At 43.8% G+C, this 21,273-nt stretch overlaps 2 protein-coding genes across 6 annotated transcripts in view; one reads left to right on the top strand and one right to left on the bottom strand.

Moving 5' to 3' along the window:
- Positions 1–602: 602 nt before the first annotated feature.
- On the bottom strand, positions 603–21,229 carry RETREG3 (reticulophagy regulator family member 3). Of its 5 annotated transcripts, none has more exons than XR_003093391.1 (10): positions 20,689–21,229; positions 16,564–16,670; positions 13,957–13,987; positions 12,208–12,334; positions 9,209–9,293; positions 8,436–8,573; positions 7,582–7,661; positions 6,779–6,911; positions 4,884–5,776; positions 603–1,004 (listed from the first exon to the last, which is right to left on the bottom strand). XR_003093391.1 is itself a non-coding variant. In XM_025200769.1 (10 exons), exons 3-10 carry the CDS (start codon positions 16,616–16,618, stop codon positions 5,343–5,345), a joined length of 1,083 nt encoding a protein of 360 aa, XP_025056554.1. In that variant the 5' UTR covers positions 16,619–16,670; positions 20,476–20,590; positions 20,689–21,224; the 3' UTR covers positions 603–5,342. The 5 variants fall into 5 exon arrangements, 3 of the variants coding, with proteins under 3 accessions (XP_025056554.1, XP_025056552.1, XP_014374167.1); XR_003093392.1 differs by having other exon boundaries at positions 4,934–5,776; XM_025200769.1 differs by adding an exon at positions 20,476–20,590 and having other exon boundaries at positions 603–5,776; positions 20,689–21,224.
- The window catches only part of TUBG1 (tubulin gamma 1), a 14,413-nt gene continuing 14,140 nt past the window's right edge, over positions 21,001–21,273 (top strand). The window contains exon 1 of the mRNA XM_025200744.1: positions 21,001–21,076. Coding sequence (XP_025056529.1) covers positions 21,001–21,076 — 76 coding nt within the window. The remainder of the gene's footprint in view (positions 21,077–21,273) is intronic.

Below are 21,273 nucleotides of genomic sequence, written 5' to 3'. Positions count from 1 at the left end.
CCCCTAGGAGCCCCAGGGGCGGGGCCAGGACCGGGACCTGGCTCTGGTCGTGCCCCGCACGGGTTCGTGCCCGGCTCCCCCTACCCGCCTTCGGGGCCGCGTGCGGCCGCCCCCGTGCAGGTGCGTGGTCCAGAAGCACCGGGGGGTTTCTGACCCGCACGCCAAAAAGAATCGGAGCAGCGCCGCCCAAACCCGAGCCTGGCCAGCTACAGCCACACTGCGGCTGTCAACCCGGCTCCCTGCCGCAGCTGCAGCTCCCGGAGGCCCCTAGGTAAGGCTGCTGCTGGGGCCAGCACATTGCTGGCCACCCGCTCCCCTACCCCGCGCGGCTCAGGCGTTCCCCGGGGACAAGCTGCCGGGCACATGCTGGGCTCCCACCCGCCCCCAGGGAAGCGCATGGACAGGCCCCAAGGTGGTTTCACAGGCTGGTAGGTCTGGCCACTTCAGGTTCAGGCTCTATGTAAACTGGACATGCCCCAGGAGGATACCAGGAAAGTTTCCCCTACCCTCCCTGTAGGGATAAGACATCTGTGGCAAACTCTTGGAGTCTGCATCCTTCCATCTAACTCTGCCTGGCAAAAAGAAGAGGACAAACCAAGTTGTTCTAATCAACATTTTACTTAAATTACTTCCAAAAACATCTCTGTAAGGTGACACAAAATTACTGTACGCTAGCCTTTTACAATGTTAGCTATGGTAAACACTAAAATCAAGTAGATAACAATGATATTGCCATACCAGTGATACCAAACCAAACAATTTAAAATTTACAAAGCACTGCACTCTCATTAGGCAAAAACATCTTATTTTTTTTTAAGTGTAGCTTCACTAGGAAAAAAACAGAGTCATTTATCACATTTCTGACTTCACATTGTTTGGCAAAAAGGCAGTGTGTTGCACGTCTTAAAATGCTAAGTTTTAACGCCTATGAATTTCTAAATGAATGAATTCTAGAGATGATGCAGCTTCAGATGAAACTAGATGTTCACACCAGATATGCAGATCTACAAAGAAAAAAAGGTTTAAATTCAGCAAAAAGTACACATTATCACAAGGTACCACAAACCTTGGAAACTGCCTGAGAGCTCCATTAAAATGTAAAACTCGCAGGATTCATCCAAGTCTCATACTGTTCAGGAAATGAAATGGACTTATGTTCTGCATATGTTCCCATTGAGGGTGGCAAACCTGATTCAGCATGAGATGAAGGCATGCATGTATACTTTTGGTTGGGACCACAATGTGTTTAAAACAAGAAAAGAAAAGCAGCCTTTCAAAGAGTAGATTAATGAGTGTCCACACATAGGAGGCAATGCTACCAGTATTTAGAAGAGCCAGCACCAAAAGAATGTTAAAAAGTTACACCCAAATACAATTTGCAAACATTTTCTGCTCCAGAGGTCTTTGGATAGTTCTCTCTTTAAAGAGAGAGATCAATTTAGTACAGATTGAAGAGGCCAAGAGTATTTCACAGCACTATACATAACAGCTCTACTTTCACATGTGCAGCAGGTGAAAATTGATATTTATTTCTTGTACAAGTTTGACCTTGAACTGTTTGTCTCCTACCCATAACTACTATTTTTTTTTTTTTGGGGGGGGGGGGGGAAGAGAGAGAGAGAGAGAGAGAGATTTTGCTACAAGGTCATTTGGTGAGGCAAAATGCCTCAGTAGGAAAACTGACCTCAGTTCTGCCAAAGAGATTGGTTCCCTCCTCTGACCCTCGGAGACGCAAGATAGGAGAGACTACCACTACAAGTCATAAGGCTGCAGAAACTTAAGAGCACAGCACTCTCCTCCAAATGGAAAAGCCCTCAGTGACTACACAATAGACCATTACACCTGTAAGGAAGTATAGAGCCCAAAATTTCTAGATGCCTAATTTCTGTGATGCTTCATTTTAAATCCTGCAGTATCAAGAGCACTGAGAGTGGTCTATGGAACTTCCCCTGTGCCTCATTATCAAGGGATCATTTACTCTCCCTTCTTTGCAAGTCCCTTGAATTTTACCAGAAGTAAACAACCTCTGTACACATAATGGAGTATGAAGAAGCAAAGTTATTATACCAAGAAGTTTCAAGACACCACCTTCGGAGTGAAACAAATGTAAGTTTGTTGGCTAAAATGGATTTATCTAGTTGCCTAGTAAATTAGCCTTAAGCACTTCCAATGAGCTGGAGATCTACAAGTATTTAGGCTCATCAGAACCTCCAAGCAGTTCTGTAACATCACACTGGCACCTCATTGTGGATGGCTGATTTCATGCAAGGAATACAATTTGACCCACTGTTGGAGTGATGTTAGTGCTACTTGTCACTTTCCCACAGCTACCTACCATTTGAGGTGTTTTGTTAGAAGGTCCTTTGCTGATGTTTGTTCTTCACAGAAGAGGAAGCCACATGAGGAAAAGGAGAGCCATAAGACAGACATTTTTTCCAGGTTTAAATATCATCTAAAGCTGTACATTGCTCATCCAACAGTTACAGTGCTTGGACTCCGTTTTCTTCATACACCCTGCATGATAACAAGTCTTACAACTCAGTGCATTTGCTGAGTGATCACAAGTTAATTGTTTGTAACAAACTGCATTCACATCATGTGGCAGGACTTTACTAAAGTTAGCATGCCTTGGCTCCTGCTGTTACTGGGTTTCAAAATCTCCCCGCTCCATACCAGAAGGGAGACTGATAACATGATCAGCACGAGAGTTCAAGGCCTCTTCCCAAAGCATGCCATTGTCACTTTAAGAGGCAGCTCCTCTTGTGAAGAGGCAAGAATGAGAAACAAACTAGGATGCACTACTGCTTTTGGAGAACAGGAGTCTGTTGTGCTTTTAAGCTCTGAGCTCAGACAAATTTAGACCACAAAATCTTTTAAGAACCAGGAATGTGCCAGCTTTTTGTACCATGTTGTTCCTAAGGTTGCTCTTACTTTCTAAAAGTAATTTTCTACCTTACCAAGTAAATTTTAATTCTCAGAGGACACAATCAGAACCTCAGAAAGGAACAGGATGAGTCCAGCATATCAATTTTAACTTCTTAAACCAGTGGTGTGCTCAACCTCTCCAGCCCCACAAGCTGAACAAGTAGTGCAGGGCCAGATCCTATGCACAGGGACTGTCCATGGGCCTGATCTCACCCAGGGTTGATTCACTAGTACAATCCAGCATAACCCCACATGGTGCAACCTTATGCACTGAATCTGGCTTTGGCCTGATTCCATACACTAGATTCAGTTGTGGAGATGGCATACCAGCGTGGTTCAGCACATGCAACCATGTTATCCAGATCACAGGATTCCCCACAGGTTCAGAAATTTTGGAGCAGGGTAGCAGTGGCAGCTTTAATTGCCATGATTCTGGGAGCAACTAATGCTGTTACCACTCCCTCATCGCCAGATTTCTGGACCCATGGGATGACATGGCTCCCTGGGCCAGAGTTTGAGTACCACTGTCTTAAACCTAACCAGGGTTAATGGCTTCAAGCTATTTAAAGTGCTAATGGCTCATTCAGTTATTGCTCCCAAGTAATTAGGGACATTCTAGTCTTCTACAGGTGTTGCAGCCCCCTCTGACAGGCAGTTTACTGACATGAAAGCTATATTGCAGTGGCAGGAGATTCCCAAGATGGCAGCCTATGCACAGCACTGTCAATCAGAAATCCATGGTATCAAATAATTCCAACCACCCTGAATACTAGCATTGAGGCAGGTCAAACTTTTAATGCTTTAACAACTCTTTGTTTAATGATCTTGGAAAGCAAAATTATTTGCTTTCATATAGTCATAACTGGTCATATTAACTATGTCCAAGTTACCATATCTAAGGTTTTGGCAGGGGTAGGAGGAAGGTGAGCTGTGTTTCAAATGGAATACCCTTGCTGAACTATAATTAAGATTTATTTTATATAAGCAGGCTGCTGACACTGTGTGTGAAGCCTCCACATAAATTTCACATTTTACTCGTCATCTGACAGCCAAGTGACTTCCCAATTCAAATACAATATTAGCCTCTTTCCATCTTGCATTTTATACAGACAAGATGGCCAGAGAAGCAGCTTACCTGAACTAACATGAGCAAATGAAAATAAGCTTCAACAAGAAGTGGTTTCCCTGATGAGGTAAATTGCTGGCTGCACAACTGTAATCCACTATGGCTTAGAAATACAATGGGAAAGTTTAGCGACAGGGGAAAGGTTGAATGGCTCAGGCCAGTCAGTTTACAGAGCTTCTTCCCTCCAGGTTGCTGGTTTGAATCTGTAAATGACCAAACTCATTATCTGGCAGCTGTTTGGTCATTTCAGTGCCACGTGGCCTCTGTTCTATTCCTACTGGACACATCATTTCTACATCACAGTGGACTGTCAGAGGCCAAGGAGAGAATGGGCTGAGCAGCCCAAATCCTCTCCCACATTCCTACAGAAAGTCCCCCCAAAGTAGCTAAGTAGTCACATGACAAGGCAGTGTCACAGAAATGTAGTATTGCTACTGCCCAGGCTGCACCTATTCTGCAGTAAAACTGGGAAGTTTAGTTAGTAGATTTTAGATCTAGAACTAACTCCATTCGTTTCAAAAAGGCAAATGCAATAGCAGCTGCTGCACATAGATGATCTTGGAAGGAGTCTAGCCATCACAGTAGATGTCTTATTGCCATTGTCTTACAAAACAGCATAACTAGAAAGCATCATTTTTGAGGAAATACAAGTTGTTAGTAAAAGTGCAACATTAAAAGTTGTGGGACACTATTTTAGTTATGAAGTCTGCAATAAGTAAATGATTGGGAGGTTAGCTTCTACCCAAGAGCTGGATACTGAGGGAAGAAATGTCAGCCTCTGTGCACAGGAGTAGAAAGAACTAAAAACAAAACAAAACCAAAAACAACCAACCTTAAAATATCTAGGTTACAGTATTTAAAGAGGAAGCCAGTTCTGTTCACCTTTTGTTGTAGGTCTACATGAAAGAGGCTGAGCTGCAAGAAACTCTTAATTGACACTTAAGTCTGTTTGACTGAGGGAGCACTGGAGTTGCAGACCCACAATGCAAGTATTAAGTGAGCAGGTTTGGGGCAAGAAGAATCACAGTAGACAATGCAGAATGATGTGTGTGATCATGAGGCTATCCCATCAAAAGCCTTTTCCCTGCCAGTTATCAGAGTGGTTCATTTTAAAATCCAAGCTAGCCCTCTACAATGTCAAGTCACAGTGATGTACCCAGCTAAGATTGGTTGCCAGAACACTGGTACCCAACACAGGAAACAGTTCAGGTGACTGGACAATGCTTTTCCTTTGAAGATTCCCCTTCACTATGCATGATAGAAAAATGAGGAAGGAGAGAGAGGAGATTGCTTAATGGCCTCGTGAGCCTGCAGGATCCAACTGGTTCAGCTCCGACTGATCCAAGAGTTCAAAGTCATCCCCTTCTGCATCAGTGTCCAAGTCAGAGCTGGAGGTTCTGAGATAGGTCTTTGTGCCTCTCTGGGGATTGTCACTGCATGCAGGGCCTGGCTGGGAGGCTCCTGACAAGGCTAATTGTATCATTCCCCTGGTGACAAATCCAGCTAAGTTATTTGTAAGATGGTGTGCAGATGGTAGTAGACCAACAACTTCTTGGTCATAAGGGGGGCGCAGATCTTCTGTGCCTTGGGAGCGGTAAGCAAGGCTTGGAATCCCAATGCTGGTGTCATCCTCATCATCTATTCCAGTCACCTCTGGATTTATGGAAGGGAAGTCAGGGAGATCCCTGGCAAAAGACTCTTCTGGGTCACTATGACCATCCAGGTCTAAAATAAGGAGACACACAAAAGTTAGACATGATAAGACACAAAAGTTAAACATAACACAGAGTTTCCAAGTTGCCCGGGAAAGCACAGCTGAGATAAGGCCATGCCAGTCCCTTGCAGAGCTCAGCATTACCCTAGTCTCCCTCTTCTGAGGCTAAGGTTAGAGGTGCTCGTTTCATTTACTAACTCCTTTTCCAAGAGGGCTGCTTGGATGCTGCAGATATGTCTGATGTCAACAAGACAAACACTTCCTCCTGGGAGTCTTTCCCAGTGGTCAACCAGTATGTAGTCAGCTGCTGAACTTCAGAGAATCAGGACTTGTTCACATGAAAGTTGCACTGGCTTACCCCATGAAGTTTTACTTTAGACCAGTTTTATTAAAATGGTACAAATCCTTGCATTGGCCCTTATTTCCGTTTAACCCAGGCTTACATGCATTTACCCCAAATTAATTAGGAACTGGGTTAACTGGAAGCCAGTAAGAGTTCTACACTGATTTATGAAATGGGTAAAATATGCTTTTGCTTAAATTGTTGCAACTTCATTATGCTGGCAATGTTAAACTCTCACTGCACTAATCATGAAAGACAAGTTGGAACACCTTACAGACAACCTAACCTGACAGCCTATGTTCTCTCTATAACTGCAGACAGTCTTTTAATATTCTTTGAAAGACAGACTGACAAAGTCCTAGACCCATTATTTTGTTCAGTATCAGAGTTTATGGTGAAACACTTATTTCTAAACTGAATCTGCTTTTCTAAGAAACAGCTGCCATTGCCTTCCTGAAGTACCATGTGTGGATTACAGGAAGAAGCTTTCTGTTCAAACTGGACAAGGACTCCACCGTGTTCTAGCCACCAAGTGGATTTCATTGGGAACAGCCAGACTTCAACTCTCAGGACGGAACACAAGCCAAATGCGTTCCCTACCATCCATCACACTGCAACATGATAAATAGCATCTCTAGGACTTATACAGCAGCTACCCCTTTTCTCTCACCTTCAGATCCCTCGGTCAGTGGAGTTTGGCCTCTTGACAAGTTAAATGTCCCATTCTCAGTGTAGGAAACTTCAGCGTCTGAATGCTCAGAATCAGAGATGGTCAGTTCCTTGGCAACTACAGAATCATCCAGCTTTGAAACAGAAGACAATACAATTGAGCATATTAGTCCTGGCTGGACTGAAGATGATTTATTCGTGCTCCAAGCTGGAAAGATTCTGATGACCCAGCAACCTACAGAAAAATGCAGTCCTATCTCTCTCGCTCCTTTGCAGGGATTGCTGAGGAGAGCGATGTTAAGTTCCTTGTAAGTTGGAGGACATGCAGTGCAAACCACCTGCCCCTCACTACTCTCTTACACCACTGAAGGCCCCAAATCAGAAGTAAAATCAAGCTTTAGAAGTAATCTGTAAAGGAACCTGAGGGGATGGAAAGCATAAATGGTTCTTTGGGGAGTTTAAGAGAAGTTTCTGGGCTGAAGTCCAAAAAGGAAAATACCATTTCAGAGCTTTAACTCCACATTCTCATACTTAGGCATCTTAGATCAAGAGGGGTAAGAAGAGCAGAGACCCACAGTACTCAGGTTGCTAAACACAAGACCAGGCCATGTGCAAGAGCCTGAAGTTAGACTCTGCCAAAACTTTCCTCCCAACCAAAATATCCTAGGCTTGGGGCCAGACTGCATTCCAGGGCTGCAGTTTCTCTGCAAGCCCGAATAAACTGAAAGTCCACCAGCACACTAAAAGCTTTTTTTTCCCTCCAAGTTTTGAGGTTTCCTCCATTTCTTAAGCACATCAACTTACCTTAGGACAGAACGCAGCAAGCTCCTCTTCACTGTCACTCCCATCGTCAGGAGGGTGCTGATTTGACGCTTGTTGACGCACTGCCATGAATCAGAGCAGAAATAAACGATCACTCCCAGAGCAAAGCATTTCTATGCACTCTATCAGACCGAGTAAAACAACTCTTCAAATAAGCACAGTTTGTATCTAAATTGGTCACAAAAAAATGGCACTGGACAACTGCCACTTACACATTCTGGTTTGGGTTGTTGTATATCTTGTGCCAAGATTGGGATATACTCAGCAAAACCCTTGCAATGGAGAGGAAGAAGTTACAGACAAAACCAGCTTTTTCAGAATTAAGATTCCATATTAAAGATTACCCTACTTTCTCACATAGAACATGCACTTTCCTGCTAAAAACTAGCTGCTAGAAATTGTAGTGTGCATTACATGTGAGGAAAAAAAAAAAAAAAGTAAAAACAGCTTCTGCTGGTAAGGGCTCTGCTCGTTAAGTGCTGCTACTCAGTTACTTACTACAAGGAAAGATTTTTTTTTTTTTGGTTCTTTCTGCCTTTAAAGAACAAGGCATGCATTACATTCTAGTTGTGCTGTATGCAAGAAAATATAGTATACTCCAGTGGTTAAAAAGGAGGAAAAGCATGGAGCCTTTTGAATTTATACCTAAAAGTAAACAAACCCAGTAAGTGTGTGGTGGACACCGATCAGCATGCTGTGAATGTTTGACAAGGGGAAATCAAACAGCTGTGCAACACAGGCAGTAGTTGTCAAACTACAAGACTGGGGATGCATTTTAGTGACCAGTCCAGAATCCAGCTGTGTGGCTCATTTTAGCTACTTTTTTGGAGACTTACATTGCCTCTCTCGCTGTTTTGACATCATGTAACCTTGAACACTGAAGTCCAGCCGCTGCAGAGCTGGCTCCAGCTTCATGTACACACGCTGCCCCAGTTTGTGGTACACTGCAAGGGGCCACAGCAGAATGAAGAGCACTAAGGCAAAAAGGGGAAGTTGTTAGAAACTTGTTCAGTATGCAACTTAGCAGATCCATTACTGAATGCTTTGAAATGTGGGACACCAGGTACATTAGAACCCAGATCATTCATACCCACGTGGGTCACAACCCACTTAACTTGCAGTGGGTTGCCAAATGAAGAACAGGACACTGGTTTTCCAGTCAGCTGGTGTATCTCAGTGGTTCCCTATATAGCCGTTTCCTTCTGCTCTGCATACCTGGTTTACTTTGCAAACCCTCATCTTCACAGGAGACCTAACCCTAAAAAGTATCGAGGTTCTGCTGTACAGCACAACAAACAGTAAAGTATTGTACTCTGAATCAATGCTATAGGGGATGGGCAGTTAGCACAGTTAAACAGGATGATTCAACAGAATAAATAAAAGATGCAAAATGCTAATGTTCAGTATCAGTACAGTCCCAGTGTCCCAAACATACTGTTGGTACAAAGATGTTGAAAAGCTGGACAGTAATAACTACGTTCCAGGTGAATTTGTTTTGCTATTAAATTTTCAATCAGCCACACCAGCTTCACTACTGAATCCAAATTAGCAATATCAGCTCCTCCCATAGCTTTTACAAAACCTTTGGGTTTGGGAATCTTGTACTTACACATAAGGTAGGAGAGCAAGAGTCCAGGGATGTAACGGCCCAGAACAGTCAAGAAAGTAAAGACACCACAGGCTAAAAGGCAAAACTGGAGGCAGAGAAGACAATGTAAGTTTCCACTGTATTAAAAAATAAAACACTGAATCAAATGATTTCAACCTAATACAACAACCATCTTCTCATATCAGCAAAGCTGTTCTGATACTCTAAATAGAACAAGATTAGAAGAAGCAAGACAGCTGCCTCTAAGAAATTCTGTCTATTATTCTATGATACCTTAACATGGTAAAGAAAAGACTGCTTTCCACAGTATCTTGTCCTAGGGTAATAATCTCATATCGTATGGAAGGCAGCTGATAAGCTAAAACATGACAGTGTGTACAGTGGTAGATCTTCCTGAAGATGTGATCAGTTAGAGAAATGAAAGTATACATACTTGAATATTTCCTTTCCAAAGAGAACTGTTACAATGCCAATACAAGTTCTTTTTTCAATAAGACTTGGGACTAATTTTTCAAACCACTTCCTGCTTTGGTTCATAAAGCAGGCTTAACACAGAAAGTGAGCCACAGACCTGTTGTAGTAGTAACAAGCTCTTCAAAACTACTACTAAAGAAAAGTAGTTACAGTCACACAAAACAGAAAGTGAAATCAACTAGAGTGCAGACAGGCTTCTGCCCTAGTGAACAGGTAAAGTGAAATGCCCCAAAATAGTACCTCATCTTAAAAAAAGGGAGTATTTTGCAACATTTCAGCAGCTTCTATAACATTTCAACAGGCATACAGGTTTGTACACCTGGTCCTTTGAAACACTGCAATTGTTACAATTGTTTATATCCATCCCCTACTCTGCTTGGATGTTCTCTCTCGGTTCAGACACATGTAACAACTGAACCATTCCCAAATATCACCGATTGGGAACCAGTTCACAACTGTCACAGGTTGGAGATGTCCACATGTACAGTGCCCTAGAGTTCCAGGCAGAACCTTTTAGGCACTGAAGTACTGTGGCACCAACACCAGGAAGTGAACCCCCAGCCCATCATGCCTTGCAGTGAATGAGTGGGGAGAGGGTGCTTACACTCGTGTTTTGTGGTTCTCGAGGGGTGAGTAACCTTGGCTGAGGGTGTTTTCACTTTTCTGCTTTCCTTTCTCTCTTAAACACCATGTCAGTAAACTTCAAGGGTCTACAATTGACCAAAGTCTTCATTGTGCTCAACTGCCTTGAAGTGGGCGGAAGGGTGGGAGGGGTACTTGGGACCACATTATTAGCTTCTTTGGGGCATGCTGAGGGGCCCTGGTCAAGCAGGGAATGAAGACATGCCTGATGGTTAGAACAACAGCTTTCACTGAACAAGCATTGCAAGGGAGGTCATCAATAAAAAGTGCTAACAAAAGGAAGAAGGTGTAGTAGAGTTCTGTCTACATACCAGAGCCAGCTGCAGGTGCAATGAAACGTGGGATGCCTAGAGGACTTACCAGATCCATGTCACAGAATGTTTGACATCTGCACATAACCCTGAACTGGTGCATTGTCAACCGATTCAAAGCACCTTAATTTTCTAGGTACATTTTTCAACCATCCCTGGCAGCTTTAAACAAATTGTATAAGCTTGCACATCTGTCTGTTTCAGGTTTAAACTGCATTTAAATCAGATTCTACATGTAATGCATGTCCATGCTTTCCCTCTCCACCACCCATTAGCTATTCTCTTTCTTTTCAGACCATAAGCCCTTTTGAGGTAAAACACACCTTCCTCAGTCCCTGGAAAAATGGAGCAGGTCCTCAAGGAATCCATTTCTAAGCACTTGCAGAAAGTGATTAGGAACAGTCAGCATGGATTCACCAAGGGCAAGTCATGCCTGACCAACCTGACTGCCTTCTGTGGTGAGATGAGTGGCTCTGTGAATGCAGGGAAAGCAATGGACGTGATATACCTTGACTTCAGCAAGGCTTTTGATACAGTCTCTCACAACATTCTCACAAGCAAGCTGAGGAAGTACAGGTTGGATAAATGGACTGTAACATGTATAGAAAACTGTCTGGATCATCAGGCTCAAAGGGTAGTAATCAATAGCTCAATATCTAGTTGGCAGCTGCTATCAAGTGGAGTGCCCCAGGGGTTAATCCTGGGGCCGGTTTTGTTTAGTATCTTCCTCAACGACCTGGAAGATAGGATGGAGGGCACCCTCAGCAAATCTGCAGATGTCATTAAGCTGGGGGAAATAGTAGATATGCTGAAGGGTAGGGCTAGGATTCAGAGACCTAGACAAATTGAAGTGCTAGACCAAAAGAAAACTCAATAAGGACAACTGCAGAGTCCTGCACTGAGGACTGAACAATCCCATGCACAAGTACAGGCTGGAAACTGACTGGCTAAAAAGCAGCTCTGGAGAAAATAACCTAGGGGTTACAGTGAACAATAAACTGAATGAGAGCCAACAGTGTGCCCTTGTTGTAAAGAAAGCTAACAGCATACTGGGCTGCATTAGCTGGGGCTGGCACATGACTTCTGAGGAGATGAGGGAACTGGGCTTATTTAGTCTGGAGAAGAGAAGACACAGGGGATTTAACAGCAGCCTTCAACTACCTGAAAAACAGTTACTTAGAGGATGGAGCTAGACTGTTCTCAGTGGTGGCAGATGACAGAACAAGGAGTAATGGTCTCAAATTGCAGCAGGGGAAGTTTAGGTTAGATATAAGGAAAAACTGTCTAACGAGGAGGGTAGTAAAGCACTGGAACAGGTTACCCAGAGAGGTTGTGAAATCTCCATCCTTGGAGGTTTTTAAGACCCAACTAAACAAAGCACTGGCTGGGATGATATAGTTGGGCATGGTTAAGCTTTGAACAGGGGATGGGACTAGATGACTTCCTGATGTCCCTTCCAACCCTAAATTTCTGTGATTCTATGAATGCACACAGCCCTTGTGTGATGTCACTACAATACCTGTAATAATAGTATGCAAAGACTAGATGCCAAGCATTTAGTTCACTTCTTACCTTGCCAGGATTTTGACTTTTGAAAACCAAGAGATTCCTTAAGAAGTTGGCCCCAGTGACCCATCCTTCAGCTAAGTGACGGCACAGCTCTGGTACGCTGAGTAACTGAGGGTGAACATAACCCCAGCTACAGGAAACAAAAGATTTCTAGTGAGCGGATGACTTCTGGGACACAAGGTTTTACTAAGCTAACATATGATCTTGGAACTCTTCATTATAGAACCCTCAATATAAAACTGCTTGCTCCCTTCTCCCCTCACTGGCCAAAGTCAAAAAAAGAGTAAGTGTTTTGAGAAAGTCAGACAGCTTGCCTGCAAATGAGCTTGAGACATGACATTTCAGTAGGAACAAGGAAATGCTGCAATCCAGCTCCCTCAATTCTTTGCTCAAGAATGCAAAAACTGCGATGCTCTTGGATGCCAAAGACAAGCAAAAGCTAAAAGTAATCATATGCATCTTTACTGGAACATAATAGCTTTGCCAATACCCAACCAAATTTAGAATTCATTTATTTTGTACTCATCATACCAACATAATGTCAGCATCAGTAGTTTAGAGTAACTATAGATTATAGCAATCTGGTTAAACCCACAACGAGTGTGCTTCCTCCATAATATCAGTGGCATTAGAAGAACTGTAGATTACAGTAATCTGATTAAACCCACAATGAATCTACTTCCTCCATAGGTGCCACAGAGGCAGACTGACTTGTTCAGTATCATATAAAACGTCAGTAGCAGGATAGGGTACTGAAACAGTCTTACACATTCTAGAGCCAACAGCTTTACCACCAAGCCTTCCTCACTGAATTTGAAATGAATTACGGGGAATAGAACTGAAGTTCTCTCTCTCAATTTAGCCAAAGCTAAACTTAGTAGGAAGATACTTTGGGCAGATAACTAATACATTAGCTTAATTTCTGGATTCTGTTTTTGAAGTGCTTACATCACTGCTGCCAAGAACTCAGTACTGGGTTTTCCAAGTGGCCTGTATGCCAGCTAATAAATTCACTTTCACTCTTAAGAGGTGACATACAGCAATTCCTATTAGTACTCATTAATGGTAAGGCACTTGGTATCTGTGCCTTTAGAAGGCTGCTTTCTTTTGTGTTCAAATCCCTTGTAAAACTTGCTGTTTGACATCTAATTAAGTGGTTTTCTACATTTAAGGAATTTAACAAGTAGCTTTTAAAACCCTAATTTGGGTCAGCAGTGTGAGACGCCAACAGTTTGTGACTGGAAAGGGACAGTATTATTAGGAAGGCCAACACAACTAGAGTTCTAGTCCAGTCATTGAGCTGCATTAAGATCTCACTATATAGCCACTCCTCCTAGGAGAAGCCTGCAGTACATCCAGTTCTGGTCACAGAAAAGGGGAGTTTCTTTGTTCCAAGATGAATTATTCTGTCAGCATAACATATCCACCGAGAAGGAAGCTCTCTATACGTATTGTGCATGGTCTTTGTAGCACCTCCAATTTAGATGGAGGTCTACAACACTGAAGCAAACATCCCTGTTGAACACAAGAGAAGTAATGCGATTTGCCATAGGTCATGACAAGAATTTATGGCAGAAGCAGAATAGAACCCAGGACCATTTGCTCCAGCTGTTAAACAATGCTCTGAAACCAAGCCAACATGACAACCATGTGCAAGAAACATAGTTACAGCTAACAAAACAAAAACACCAAACATATGAAAGAGAGGTGTAATGAATAACATATAAGAGAGATGTAGTTAATATTTCATACCTCTCAGTGTCTGATTCATCAGTTCTTGCCACTAAAATATTAAGAACAGATATTGCATTAGTTGCAAGAAATTTCACCATAAGAATCTGTATTTAAAATGGGAGTTTTATGTCAGTTTGTACAGAATTAGCCAACACAAGTATTACACATAAGCAACCACCAGGCATGTGCTGCTTTGCACTGTACTCTGATGCCAGGACAGCAAGAAACAGCTTACTCCTGTGCTGCACACTGGGTGCTGCTAACAGAATGATCTGAAGGGCTATTCAGCTTTATAGTTTCGCTAAAACTGCCATTCCTGTTTCCACATGCAGTATATACACACTTTACGGTGCTGGGTGTGCACAGGGAGGGATGACTCGTTGAGATACCCAGGAGAAAAAGGTTCTTTGGCACTTTATTTCCTTGAATGAGACTTGATGAGGGACCTGGGAATATGCTATTTCTCCCAACTAACCTACATCTCAGTTACCAAGGGACTTGAATGTGGAACCCCAGGTGCACAAATACTAGAGCTGTGTGAAGCTTTGGTCCCCAATTCGATTTGGCAGAGATTCAGCGGCTGAATCTCTGATTCGATTTGGATTCAGGAGACCCTTTAATTCCTCCGAATCGATTCAGAGACTTGGCACACTCAGCAGCAGATCCAGAAGTGGACCAGAGGCACCTGGCCAACTGCTGAGCCGGGGGGCGGGCCTGCATGCTTGGGGGTGAACCTGGAAGTGTTCACTGCCAAGCATCCCCTCCCATGGGGACACACCATCCGCCCCAGCATCACAGTGTTCATGAGCCACGCCTGGTACCTCGAGGTATGTCAAAAAAACATTTAAAGCTGTGTCTACGGCCAAATCACTGATTCTCTGAATCAGCATCGAATCTTCAGATTCGGATTCAGCCAAACAGAATTGGGGACAGTGATCCGAATAAACGAATTGAATCACTGTCCCCGATTCGGGCCGAATCCAAATCCGAATCGAATACAGCCCGTTTCGCACACCACTAACAAATACTACCATAAGCTTGTTTAGCTTCCTAAGATAGCTGAAGCAAGAAACTGTGCCAGCTGCCATGCCTTACCTTATGTTTTACATTGTTTCCTGGACTGCATAAAGCTTTGCACAGTCTCTGTTACTAGGCAGGAAACCAGCCCTTGGGAGATAGGAGATTTGGCTTTGAGGTGGCAGGTGAGAAATGCATCAAGCCTTACGTTTTTAAAGGCAATGCTGACCAAAAGTTCTACATGAAAGATTGCAATTTCATTTATGAGACTCAGGCAGCTGTTTTTAAAGATGTCCTCCCTGACTTTCTGAACATCAAAGTGACAATGTGATTCACCAACCATTTTTACCTTCTAAAAATCCCTGAAACCAAGCCTTCAGTGTATAACAGAGAAACCTAGCCCTATTCTGTATCAATCATTTATATCTTGCTTATTAGGACAGGAACTTACCTTCTATGCAGTAAGTACCCTGGGACACTATTCTAAACACAAGTTGTATAATGGGAGCTTTGTTTATTTCTATGGTATATTATAGAAGCTCCATTAGTCTAAGTTAGGGCTGCTCAAGCTCTGGCCTGTGGGCCAAATGCAGCCCACAGAGCCATCGCATCTGGCCTGTGGGGCTCCCCACAAGTCTTGAAATCTGGCAGTTGGGAAGCAGTAGCAATTAATATGGCCACCCTCCCCCCTGCCAAAACCCCAAGTTCCATTCTCCTGCACAGCTGGTGAAAGCCAAGCTATGCCCCCTTTCCATGCAAGGGCAAGCCACACCCCCTGGTTCTGGATCAGAGCTGGGTCATGCCCCCTTCCCTTCCGAGGGATCTGCACCACACTCCTTTCCCTATTAGGCTAGGTCAGGGCCTAACTGCACCCCCTCCCCCCCCCACACTCAAAGCCCACAACCCTGCAGGGCCAGGTGGGACTGGACCACACCCCCCACCCCATGGGGTTGGGCTGGGGCCTGGCAAAGGGCAAAGGGTCAAGCTCCTTTGCCTTGTGGAACTGACTTGCTCCCTCCCATGTGGCCAGATAGTGACCAGGCACTAATCAGGAACACAGGCTGGATCTAGCCCGCAGATGGACTGGGCACTGCCAATCCACCCCCTTGGGAAAAAAGCTTGGGCACCACTAGTAAACCCATCTGTTTGCATAGTTCCCTTGCATCTCCATGAGAAGTAATCTCCAAGACTTTACAGCCAAACAGAGAGGAAGAAGTTGAAAGTTCAAACTTATTTACACATAGGACACTTCTTAATCTTTTCCAGTGTGCAGATAAGATGGAACATGGATGACATCTCAAAATCTGTATTAAGACATCTCTTGATAAACTGTAAGACGCCCAAGGTCTTATTAAAAAGTGAAACACAAGAGGGAGCACCAAAATGCCCATTCTTAATAAGCTCATCTTCTACTGTCATACTTCATAGGTTTTCCAGAGCAACCAGCAAGAAAGAGCTTAATCTCTCCAAAGATTTCTTCAGAATTCCTGCTTGCCACCAACTTTTAGCTTTAGGAATCAATGACTTGAGTCATTTAAAACCAAATGGTGCAAAAAGCACTTGCTTAGACTTCTAACACAGATGCATCTTCACACTACTAGAACTTACCTTGAATTTCAGGCCAAATTCTGTTCTTCCATTGATCTAAACAAACTATTATCATCAGGCTAAATGCAATCAAGAACACCAGCCGAAGAGAAGTCAGTGCAAAGAACCTACGAGAGAAGCAAAACAAGAATTAGGACATGGGTCTCTTTCTGCTAAAATACTGCAATGCTTATTTGAGAGGATTTCCGCATACACTGGGTTTGGAAAGATAAGACAAGAGCTCATTTGGGTGTAGAGGGCAGCAGACATCAAGAATAAAGAGTGGTATTCAGCCAAAGGAACTGGACAATCCATGCTCTAGGTGTTACCAGTCTGTTGTGTTTTACTGCTACAAATAAATTTCTATTACAGTTAGAGACCAGTTGTATCTTAACCTTCTGAATGCACTGGGTATGCCACATGCCCTGGCACAGGGACATCGACAACTCCAGAAACCTAGCATTAGGGAAGCAAATTTTGTATCATTGGAGTTAGTTTGTCAGCATGTTCAAGTCATTGTAACAGTAGCAATGCCTAGGTTTTATAAACTATTCTGACTTAGTGAAAGCCTCTGATTCCAAGCCAGACTTTCTGATTCACTTTCTTCTGCATTTCCTACTTCCTGGTCAATGCAGCTCTTCACATTAGCGTTATTAACGCTGTATCCATTATACCTCAGACTATGGAGCCAGTTCAGTTAAGAATTATGACTGGAATGAGAGCACTGATCCCAAAGAACCTGTAGACAGATCTGTCATCTACTTGTGCTGCTTAGCCCAGAAGGGGTTTTCACAGAATTACCCTCCAGGGCCAATACATAAGTCTTCTGTACCTGTTCATTGTTTCTCTGGCACAAAGCCTTGGCCTCCAGACTGTCTGTCTGTCCATAAGCTGAAGTAAGAACATGCCCTCCTCTTACACTTGCCCATTTAAAAGGAAATTAGTTTTATGTTTCCAGCCATGTCACTTGCTACATGCTTCCTACTCCCCACAAGAGCACCCCAAACTTAATAGTGCTTATCTGAGATTGTCAGCTGCTAAAAACAAGAGTCCAACAGCTTGACATCAGCATCCCCAATTCAGATCATTCCTCTGCTGCTGAAATAGCTCACAAGCTTAACACCTATCTAATAAGCTCAGCTTTCCCTTCAGGCCCTTGACTAAATCAAAGAATAAGACCAATTGCTAGAGACAGAATTAACAAGGCAGGTTTACAGGGAAATAGATATGTTGCATTTAAGAGTATAAAAGCTTGCTCTGAATTTAAGTGCAGTATTCTGGTGGAGCCAGAAGAAATATGATGCACCTCACCACAATACGGCAATTTTCACACAAAAGCTCAAATAATAAATTGGTGGTCTAAAGTCTTGTTAGAAGTTACATGCAACTCCACAGTTCTCAACAGGGGGTCGCAGCACCCTAGGGTGCCACAAGATTCTTTTGAGGGTGCCACAGGGTACAAGGAGGTAAGCACTCGTTCTTCCCCACCCGGCCCCTATGCAAGCAGGTAAGTGCAAGCTCATTTGCCTAGCTCCAGTGCAAGGAGGTAAGCTCATACTTAGCTCCTCACACAGGGCAGGCAAAGACAAGTGCTCGCTCCTCCCCTAAGATGGTGAGCAGTTTCATCCTTCCCCAGCTCCAGTACAAGGAGCTCAAGACAGTCAAGCTGACTCAAGACAGTCAGCCAAGCTCATAAATTGCCCTGATACTCTGCAGGAAACTTCTCCCAACCACCACCCTCACCCGGGGTTCAGTGCTGCAATAAAAATAATAAATTAGTTGTTGAAATAGGGTTCCATTTGATTCACAGGAGTTATGGAGGTGTGACAGGAGCCTAAAAAGTTCAAGGGCACATCTTACCAAGACAATCATGTGTTGTCATAGATTAAACACACAAGAGGTACAAATTCTACCACTTCAAAAGGTAGCATCTGTTCAGTTCTATACTGGATTCTCCCTCCCCCTCCCCTCAGCTTGGTGCTTTGTAAGGTCTGAATCCAATATCATTAGAGAAGCAGATCATTTAAATTCCAGACAGAGACTCTCATACTTAGCAATCTGCAAGGCAATGTGAACACATTTGCCTTGAAATCCATCCAAACTAGTACACACTGCAAGCAGTACCCATATAAAAATAAAGCAATAGAAGTGGGTTAGTTCTGAAAACTACCTCTCTGCCCAGAACAACCAAATAGGATTTGACCAAAAAATATATGCAACAAAATAAACCTTCCCAGCCCGTTCCAAATCCTGAGATTCTTAAATCCTGAAAATATTTATTGAAAACCCAAAGGAACAGAGACACCTGGGGAAGATGCTACACAGGAGGTGATTTCAGAGAAGTCTTCCTACAAAGGCCCCATATAAGACAGCGCCATCATTAAGGATTTCTATGAACCAGGGCATATGACCAGTAATCCCTTCAATGCCCTCAGCCTAGGGCAGTGTTCACAGGCTGCCCCTGAAGAGTCACTTCACAATTCTCCTACACAGGAAATGCAGATGGAAGTGACAGCAAAGGAGTAAACCAAACTCAAGAGATGCCACTGATGAGTGCTGTACAAGATAACTGCTGGCTGATTAAATACCAGGGGCTTCAGCTCCCTTGACACAAAAGATGCTCTGCATAAACACATTAATGAGCATGTTCCAAGCAACTCTAACAACACCAGGGTTACTTTGTGCAAGACTTCTAGTTTAACTAGCAGACTTACTTTAAAAACAGAAAACGTCCTAGTAGGCTACTAATAAGGTAAGAGATTCAGGCAATAAAACACTCAAATGTTCAACTCTCCCTCCATGATTTGGCTCTTGCTGCTGATGCCAGCATAGAAGCAGAGCCTCAACACTGTCCTTTTATAATAGAGCTTGGAGATTAAAAGACTGTGGAATAAATCTTACCCTTCTAACTTAGCAATTATACATCTGGAAGTCAAAGCTGGACAACAGGAAACTTATATTCATTACTCTGCTAATGCCAATTCACAACACAGAACTTGACCAGAATGCTACACAGCAATAAAGTGTTCCAAGTTTAGAGGACAAAATCATTTTGAATCTTCCTTCTCCCTAATTCTGTAAATGGCTGAGATTCAAACACAAATCCAAGCTCTAACCTGCAGCTCTTGTAGTGAGATTGGACTAGAGATGTAAATTTCCTTCCCCCCCCACCCCAATTCTTCACTTTCTACTCTCTCCCTCCACCTTATGCAACTTTGCCTAGGTTTTGAACCCAAGTCAGAGTTTTCTCAAGTGTTTCAAGTGCAAGTAAGCAAACTCTCCCTACTCCTGAAGAAGGGTGTTTATGTCCAAAAGTTTGCAAAGAACAATTTTTCCAGCTATTTAGTTGGTCTAATAAAAGAGAGCACATTTACCCAAAGAACCTTGTCTGCTTCAAATGCAGTGAGAAATGTGTGAGCACCTGAGGTATGAGACCAATACTAACAATACACAAGAGCTAATCCACACTTCTGCCAATGCCTTTTAATAGAATCTCAGTGCCCCTTACCATGTAGCTTCTAGCTAGCCAAGCGCCATCTTAGGAAAGCATGCATTAGGTTGACTTTTATTTCAGGTGATCGAGGAGCAGTTAAATTAATTCCTGTTTCTGTGCATGAAAGATGGAAGGCCAGGCCCAAAAGCCTGCTTGTGGCCAACTCCACTCTGAGGGGCCGTCTTCTGATGCTCAGATCCTGGAGGGATATTCTTTGTTTGTAGTTACCCAGACACCAATCCCACTTGGTTAAGTTAACAGCAGGGGCTGGGACTCACTCCAGAATTCAACACTCCTCATCAAGCAGAATGATGGGATTTTTGGGGGAGGGACAGGGGTTTGAGGCACAATGTGTTAAGGGAGCTGAAGAGGTTTCCTTCTCTATCGCTTGCTCAAGGATGTTAGAAGATCATAACCAAGAGCCATAATGGTCAACCTACTTGACAGTCCTGGGCTTCAAATTCAGAATCGCACCAGTCTAGAACGCTGTCATCTTGGGTCCAACTTGATTTATTTGGAGCACGTGGAATAGGGGTCCTGCTCTCAATGCTCCAGCTGCGGATTAGCATGATTTATTCTCTTTGGCAGTAAAAATGTAACTGCCATAAGCCAAAACACTCATTACTAGGCATAGCCATTTTAACACCAATTACCTCCAGTCTACCAAGAAATCCCCGAACAGCCTTTTTGGCATGCGGGTCTGATGACGAGGAAGAGGCTCCACCCGGCAGTAAACTGCCAGAAAACTACAGCATCAACTCCAAAGAATCGACTCCTGAGAACGGGCTGCCCACATGAGCTTGTATTAGATCACACCAAACCCCGTTTCTCACCAGAAATAGCACTCACGCACTTGGGGAAGAGGGGAAGTGGACAGGTGACCGAATTGGCTAGCACAGCCGCCAAGACACCCAAAAAGTCTCACGATCTGTACTCAGTGCGAAGCCACTCAAAGCAACCAAATTATGCAGTCGCTCACACCCAGTTTGCCCATCAAAGCACATGAGCGGGAAGCTCCGTTTCAGCAGGCCGACTCTGTGGGTCAGCTCCCAGCTTCAGGAGCGGGATGTGCAGGGCTGAGGTGAGTGGTGCGCGGGCTAGATGCCGTACGGGGGGCCGGGCCGGGCCAAGCGGGGCGCGCAGGGCTCAGCCCGGCCTCGGACACGGGCTCCAGCCGCGCGGGGACCTGCGCACGGATCGCACCAAGTCCGGAAAGGCGGCGACCGGGGGCCGGGGCC

This window comes from Alligator sinensis, unplaced genomic scaffold, assembly GCF_000455745.1.
Source record: "Alligator sinensis unplaced genomic scaffold, ASM45574v1 scaffold161_1, whole genome shotgun sequence".
Taxonomy (NCBI): domain Eukaryota; kingdom Metazoa; phylum Chordata; order Crocodylia; family Alligatoridae; genus Alligator; species Alligator sinensis.
The sequence above is the reverse complement of the archived record's forward strand: the minus strand, read 5'-3'. Positions and strand labels throughout refer to the sequence as shown.

What these genes read in the sequence shown, in the direction of transcription:
- RETREG3 (XM_025200767.1), bottom strand. Translation starts at nt 20,729, where the DNA reads ATGCCAAAAAGGCTGTTCGGGGATTTCTTGGTAGACTGGAG. An exon ending in GATGAATCAGACACTGAGAG is followed by an intron (nt 12,335 to 13,956) that starts GTATGAAATATT and finishes TGTTTCCTGTAG; the next exon opens with CTGGGGTTATGTTCACCCTC. An exon ending in ACTGACCGAGGGATCTGAAG is followed by an intron (nt 5,777 to 6,778) that starts GTGAGAGAAAAG and finishes TCCTTATTTTAG; the next exon opens with ACCTGGATGGTCATAGTGAC.